This window comes from Nuphar pumila, chromosome 7 (genome assembly GCF_984573655.1).
Source record: "Nuphar pumila chromosome 7, dmNupPumi1.hap1.1, whole genome shotgun sequence".
NCBI classification, from domain to species: domain Eukaryota; kingdom Viridiplantae; phylum Streptophyta; class Magnoliopsida; order Nymphaeales; family Nymphaeaceae; genus Nuphar; species Nuphar pumila.
Genome location: NC_143255.1, coordinates 108,812,592 through 108,820,053, shown reverse-complemented (window position 1 = coordinate 108,820,053; position 7,462 = coordinate 108,812,592). Strand labels below are relative to the sequence as shown.

Here is a 7,462-nt window from a genome sequence, read left to right as displayed (position 1 = left end):
ATGCGGTGCACATGTCAGCGTGACCGTTTGAGGGTGAAAAAAATGTTAATTTACTTGGAAAAAAATGGACCCTTTTTCCCAACGTTTCCGGTCAAACAAATGGGCTCTCAATTGGCCCGTGAGTGCTCTACTTTCTTCTCTGAGTTGATCATGATCATAACTGGTCACTTTGCCCAGCATAACTCTTCAATCATAAATCGCCGAAGTCGGAGTCACTCCTAAAACCACATAATGTATTATTCAATGGAAATTAGTCGAATTATTCTTAATACACCATGGGATACATAAAATTTCCAGACCAACATCAAGATTGGAAAGCAGAAGCGATAAAGGGAAAAAAATCAATGAATGAATGTACTGCTCTAATAGTTAATTCTACAATGGCTTGAATATAAAATCAGACCAGCTGCGACCCCAACACTACAATATTCCCAACCTAACAAAGAACATAAACCACAAGGATGAAAATGGCAATGGTCCAGAATGAAAAATACAGACATTTTGGGTTAAGGATTTAATAAAAAATAACAAGGACAAGAACCTAGGAGCAGGCATCCAATCAAAGCATAAAGCCCATGAACTCAAAGATGATCAACCAGCTAGGCAGCTACAGTGCCTGCAGCTGCATTGACTGAACCATTCAATCCACGACCCCTTCCACGCCCACGACCCCTTCCACGCCCACGACCTGCAACAATACATGACAAGCTCAGGCATCATTAAATTACGCTGAAAACTAATAAGATAAACTAGTTGAGTAATAAAAGCTAAGCAGGATGTAGCACCTCGACCACGGGTGGGTGCTTCATCATTGTAGATGACGGGTTCTTGATGGTTTTCGGGTGGGGCTCCATAATAGCTTCTTCCACGGCCACGGAAGCCACGCCCTGCAACTATACATGACAAGCTCAGGCATCATAAAATTACACTGAAAACTAATATGAAGAGAAACTAGTCGAGTAATAAAAGTTAAGCAGGATGTAGCACCTCGACCACGGGTAGGTGCTTCATCATTGTAGACAGCGAATTCTTGATGGTTATCTGCTGGGGCTCCATAATAGCTTCTTCCACGGCCACGGAAGCCACGCCCTCTACCACGGTTGTATCCCCGGCCCCTGTCCCAGCCACCATTTCCATACTCACCACCAGCATTGCCATTTCCTGCAGTGCAGCCAATCAGCAGGAGCTTAAAGGTGAAACCCTGCTCAAAGATGTGAACTTAAGGCCTGACTTTACCTCTAGCTCTCCCCCACCCACGACCACCACGACCTCGCCCACTTGCACCGGGAGAGCCCTCTAAAAACATTGAGAGCTGTCAGCGACTTGAATTCAATGTGTGTATAGGTTTGAAGCAGAAACACTACTATACCTGCTCCGTAATCAAAATCATTCAATGGCTTCACCTGCTCTGCAGGTAAAGGTGTCTGATATCTGCATATAAAACACAGAAATGTGTGTGAATTTGAGCATTTTCAAGTAGGTAGAACAATAACAAAGCAACGAATGGAACTAAATTACAAGCCTGTTAAGTCTCAATATTCATCCCTAGATTTTCATTTGGAAACATTTGGACCAAAACGATGATCACAAACAGCACCATACCATGAAGACAAATCAATAAGTTCAATAAAAGTCTTGTTTTAATCATAGTCACAAACATCTGTGGTACATTTTAAATTTATGATTAATGATACATTCAGAAAAAGTGAACTCCCAACAAAATCACGATCAACCACATTTATTGCATATTTTCAATATATCATGACATTAGCATATGATATTAACCCCTTTTATCTTTTCAAGTAAATTTTCCTCATGCATCACTAACAGTAAAATATGCTTAATAAATAGGAGAAACATACGTAAAAAATGAAATATAACATATTTTTAACAAATTTAAGTATTTTACATATAACATGATGTGTTCATAAAAACATTTTTTACAAGATCTTACAAAAAATGTGTTACATGTTCTTTGGAACAACAGCTTTTACTATGATTTGAAGAACCAGGTTTTTTAGTAAATACCATACGGACAACCAAAACCATAGGTATAAAAATTAACAGGTTTAGGCAGTACAACATCAAAACAGAACACTGATTGGTACCTGTTCTGGAATCTGCACAATATTCTAACCTGGTATTTAAGGGGAAAACAAGTCAGGAATCCTTTTTTCTTTTTTATAGAAATAGAGGCCAACAGTCAGCTACAGGAGAACAAGTGGTCAAGTAGTATTATTTGCCGAAGACATTGCAGCAAGAATATACAAGAATAAATTTTGAGGGAAAATTAACAATAAACAGAAATAAGATAAAAAGGTGGGAGTCCACAGAAGCTATGGTATTGAGCAGTCCTCATGTTTAAGGCTTTAAGCTATAAGTTTATCGTACAAGTGAGAGCCACCATCATAAGCAATATTATGAACAATTATTTGTTCCTAGTAAAAAACAAGCAAAGGTGGACAGGTCCCCTCGAGCAACACATGACACTAACTACCTAATTGCAAAGACTTGCTAATAAGTCTTGATCCAAATGAGCAAAAGTACAAGGTAAGCAGACACAGGAGCATATAAGGAAGATACAATTAAGAACAGCATTCAAATGCACAAAGCAATTTTTTATTTATGCTAGGTATGTCAGTCATTCTCAACACCTCAACCAAGATCTTAAAAGCAGAAGGCTTTATAGTAGAAACACTTTCAAGCATCAAAAAGCCATAACCTAGACTATTTGAGTAAAGAATTGTTATAATACTGTATGATTAAACGATAGCTTCATTGAATCCACTTTCACAACCATCAAAAGAGCACCTAAATCTCAGTGAATATCAATATATCCTCACCACCAATAAGCATACAGGTCATTGAGAAATTCAGTTTCATTATTTGATGGTTTTGACCAAAAGTGAAAAAAAAAATCGGCCAAATGGTTACAAGAAATTCAAACAAATTAAACATACATGCGACCAAAATAAATAAACAGTAATCATCCTTTGAACAGTTGAAAATAGCATGTGCATAAGAAACTTCAAAATCATAGAAGACCATTTAGATAAGCACAGGAATTGTAATGACATTTTGTATGAACTTCTCTAATATTGATTGAAAATGGGGAAAACTAAAACTCCACAACCAGCTTTTGCAATAAATGATCATCCACAAGCTCATAAAGTTAGCAGTGAGCAAGCAGAGAAAAAAAATCAATGTGCTCACCCTACAGATGATTTATCCAGTTCCTTCTTCGACAAGATTATTGTAATCATTGAGACATGCCGAGTTGTTTCCAACCTGTGTAAACAAGAGTGTATAATAGGTAAATCAGTACGTGTAACAGCGAGCTCATGTAAGCTACTGCTGTTTCTTGCATGACCATAACCAGTATGCCTTGTAAAATCAAGGTGGGCTGGCTAAGTTGCATCATCCACAGGATTTCCTGGGATGCCAGGGTCAAAATTACCCTCATTCAAGACCATGCCCACTGATAAGGATTATTTCTATTCCCTTGAAGTTCGCCAACCTACCAATCTTGGCAATCCCCTTGGTCAAGTCCCCATCACCCAAAAAAAAAAAACAGAAAGATCGTGCAACACTTTCTTACGTAAGGAGGCCTTCTTCTAATGGCTCCCATGTATCAACTATGTTGGTTGACCCAATTGACGTATTCTGATGAAGACCAACAATCCTTCTCTACAAATACAAGCATCCTCAATTGCATAAATATATATACATGAAAATAATTATTGGGAAATAAAGAGTAAAAGACAACATTTCAAAAAACGACAACAAGAACATCTTGTCACAGAACCTAATCATAATCTACCTTAATCAGCTCGACAATCATCACAGTCTTGTTGATAGCTCTACCCATTGCCTTTAAGACAATTTCATTTGAACCTTTTTCCTATAAAAGAAACAATAGAAAGGTCTTCAGATCTGAACATGAATTAACATAGAGCCCAAATAGGAAGACTTAAGAAAGATATGTACACAAAAATAAGCCAATACAAGATTGCCTAAGTGAAAAGATTAAGAAAATTAACAGGATCATAAATCTAGGCAAGTTAAACAGAAGAACATTCACCGCACATTTAGCAATTCAAATATTAAGAATGCAAGAACAAGAAATATATCAATGAGACCACTTTCCTTGCCAAATAAATTAAACTTGCACAAAATTTAATGAGCAAATCAACACATTGTTATCCTTTGGGGTCTCCATATGTGGTTAATAACAAAATGGCATCACATAGTTCAAGGCAAAAAAAACAAGAGAAACCCTTCTTAAGCACTGTTTACAAGAGTAAAAACATGCATCAATGATCATTGATCAATCATATAGGTGTTAAGAAAATCATGGCTGCAAGTACAAACAAACCTTCTTAGTTATATTATGTTTGTAATAAACGGGCTGTGGCAGACAATCACTACTGGAGCAGGTGATTCATGATTGGATCCGAGTGCACTTCATAGAAGTTAGATGTGCATGGACTAGGTTCATTTTGTACAGAAAAATGTTTTCGAAAAAAGTTTTTGGCAAATAAAACTCATGTCGCATGTCATCTTATTCATGAATCTTTATTGAAACTAGATTTTTTGTTGCAATATTTTTCCCCACAGATATTTTCAATTCCTAAAGAATTTTATAACACTTATTTTATAACCAAGTCTTCTGTCACTGTTCTCACTTCTCAGTCCTCCTTGACACAGGAACTGAACCAGTTGACTGATTGATTCTTTTGCATATCCATCCACTCACTGACTTTCTGAGTTAATGCAGACAATACAGGGATACCTTTGCATGGGATTTGCCCATTTTCCTTCCATTACGTATGTGCCATGTCGTGTTAATATAGGATTATAAGAAGTATCTTTCACACCTGAAAAGTCCTTATGTTTTACTAGGTTTTTCTTTTTACCTTCAACCATTTAGATCGTTATTCTTCTCTTGTTGCTTCTCTTGATCCCATTTTAGACATGAATTGAACGCATTGAGCCGTGTTTCTACTTTAAAGAAACAGTTATATTCCTCAAGATTTTCCATAAAAGTACATTTTCACGATGCAAGTATGATTTTGTAGCAGACGAGAAGACCATTGTGTATTTGATGGAGGCATAAAGTTTTATATGGAAGACAATGTGGTGAACAGATGAAAAACAGAAAGCAAAGACTATGTAGGTCATTCTATCTTTATTTTAAGTTGTGAGTGACAGTTTAGTTGCATAAAAGAGAACAAGTCAGTTATTGAAAAGGTAGAGAGAGCTCCACAAAATCTACGCAGTAATTTGGACCTTATGCATAAACAACATTCAAATGCATGATTTCAGAGAGTTCTGGTTATCCGTCAAGAACACTTCCCAACCAATAAACAAGGAAAATCATTCAATAAAGACTGATCAGATGGTCGCTCAATTCCTTTATTCTAATCAGTATGTCAAACACAAAATCCATCAACATTGCATTTGAACAGAAACATCCCTAATAAAATATGAGTAGGTTTTTGTTGTATTTTTTTAAAAATTGGACAAGGTAACTCCTTAGGTGCACCTATCATTTTTCCCTACATAGTCTTAACAAGCACATGCAACATTTTCAGAGTGACATGCTCAATCAAATATCAACAAACACTCAGATTTATGAGATGACAAATTACTAGCACAAGCATGAGGTTCCTGCAAAATCGATGATAAAAGCAGCAAGAATTGGCTGAATTAGATGCAAGACATCAATGGAAAATGGACTCCTATATATCATTGCATATTTGTGGACAAAACGGAGGAGGGAAGAGCAATAAACCTGAAGCAGGCTTAGCATCAAGGGCTGAAAAAAGGAAAGAAAATAAAACTACCAATGGTCATAAACTACTCTCTTGCTCGAAGAGTGAGAATATATGTTCAAAAAATGCTACCAAAAACTAGTCAACGAAAATCACCCTACCAAGAAAGTACAAGCACAAAAGTTAGACCGATAACACCCTCTTTATATGTCCTGATTATGAATCCATGCCACCAGCCAAACAAAAACCAGTTCCCCCTACACCATCCATGAAGCAGTAAATCAAAAACCAAAAAACAATCAAACTCGTGTCTGCCGGCATCCAGAATTCATGAAAACTCCTTGTTGTTTCGATGTTTTTAATTCCTATCTTGTTATAGACTCTTGTTCACCAGAATAGCACCATAGAATTGCAAATTTGCAATTGAATTAGAAATTAGCTCCAGTTGCAATAAAATTGCTTTTTTTCTCAAAGAAAACTAATAAACAAGAATGAAAACCCACTTTTGGTAGACAAACCAGCACAAAATTCGAGAAAAATCCAGGCAATAACCCATCAAATCCAGAACCAACAAAAACAAATCAAAACAAGAAAAAATAAAAACAATAGAACTCGTATATGGCCACAATGCCAGTTCAAAAAACCTCCATTTTGTAAACATATTTTCACTTTCTATCTTATTATTCACCCATAGAGGCCAGTCAAATCGCAATCGAATCGACAATCAACTATAACACAAAAAGAAAATTTGCATTTTTTTCCTCAAAAACTACTAATCAACAGGAACCAAAAACACGATTTTACAACGAAAACCGGCGCATAAACCACGGAACAACAACCACAACAAAAACCCCATCGGATCCAGAACCAACAACAACCAACCCAAGCAAACGAAACTTTTCCTCGAAAAGTTTACCTGAAGCAAAGTAGTCGCGTACGTGATATAGCTCCGCATTCTTCCCAGTGTGGTGATCCTGATCTCGTTCTCGTTTATCGGCGCCTCTGGCCGAGGCTTCTCCACCCTCTGGTACCGATCCATCTTCCTAGAAACCCCCAAAAAATAGCAAAAAAAAAAAAGGAAAACGTCACAAAAACCAGATCACGCGACGCAATCACAGATATTCTCCACAGGAGAACGAAAACAAAGCCAATCCAAACGCGATAATCATGAAAGAAGAAGAAAAAACAAACTAGGTAGAGATTTCGCCCCGACCTTTGTAGCCCTAGAACGGCTTCGTTTCTTCTCTTCCGCCCTAAAACCCTAATTTCGCATCGAACCCTCCTTTTATACCCGACACTGCCAAACCGCCTATGCCTCTCCGATTTTATTTTTGTTTTTTATTGAATAAAATAAAGGTTTTGTTTTCTTGTATATTTAATTTGATAATGGTATATCGTTTTCGACGTTTACTTTTGAATTTTTTTTTGTTTTTTTTTTGGATTTGTTTATTGGTTCAATTTTGGGTTATTGGGGAATAAGATCCCTCTTGTACCTTTTCTCTCCATGGTTTGTACCCCCACGTTAAATACCAATGGGCGATCCATTGATTGGCATTGTACGGTTCAGATTTGTCTTGGGAAGGAGATAAAGGGCCTGTGTCGTTTAAAAGTGCCTGACATTTTGTGCCTAGTGTAGTGATATATATTTATTATTGGGTTTGGAAATTGATGTTACATTGTTATTGATA

The 7,462-nt window shown here is 36.8% G+C and overlaps 1 protein-coding gene across 2 annotated transcripts; it reads right to left on the bottom strand.

Annotated features, from left to right (window-relative positions):
- Positions 1-327: 327 nt before the first annotated feature.
- On the bottom strand, positions 328-7,066 carry LOC149832860 (uncharacterized). Of its 2 annotated transcripts, none has more exons than XM_090014752.1 (10): positions 6,988-7,066; positions 6,691-6,817; positions 3,821-3,901; positions 3,599-3,687; positions 3,214-3,288; positions 1,370-1,431; positions 1,237-1,296; positions 988-1,161; positions 786-893; positions 328-688 (listed from the first exon to the last, which is right to left on the bottom strand). In XM_090014752.1, exons 2-10 carry the CDS (start codon positions 6,811-6,813, stop codon positions 600-602), a joined length of 861 nt encoding a protein of 286 aa, XP_089870878.1. In that variant the 5' UTR covers positions 6,814-6,817; positions 6,988-7,066; the 3' UTR covers positions 328-599. The 2 variants fall into 2 exon arrangements, with proteins under 2 accessions (XP_089870878.1, XP_089870879.1); XM_090014753.1 differs by having other exon boundaries at positions 786-887.
- Between the last annotated feature and the right edge of the window lie 396 nt (positions 7,067-7,462).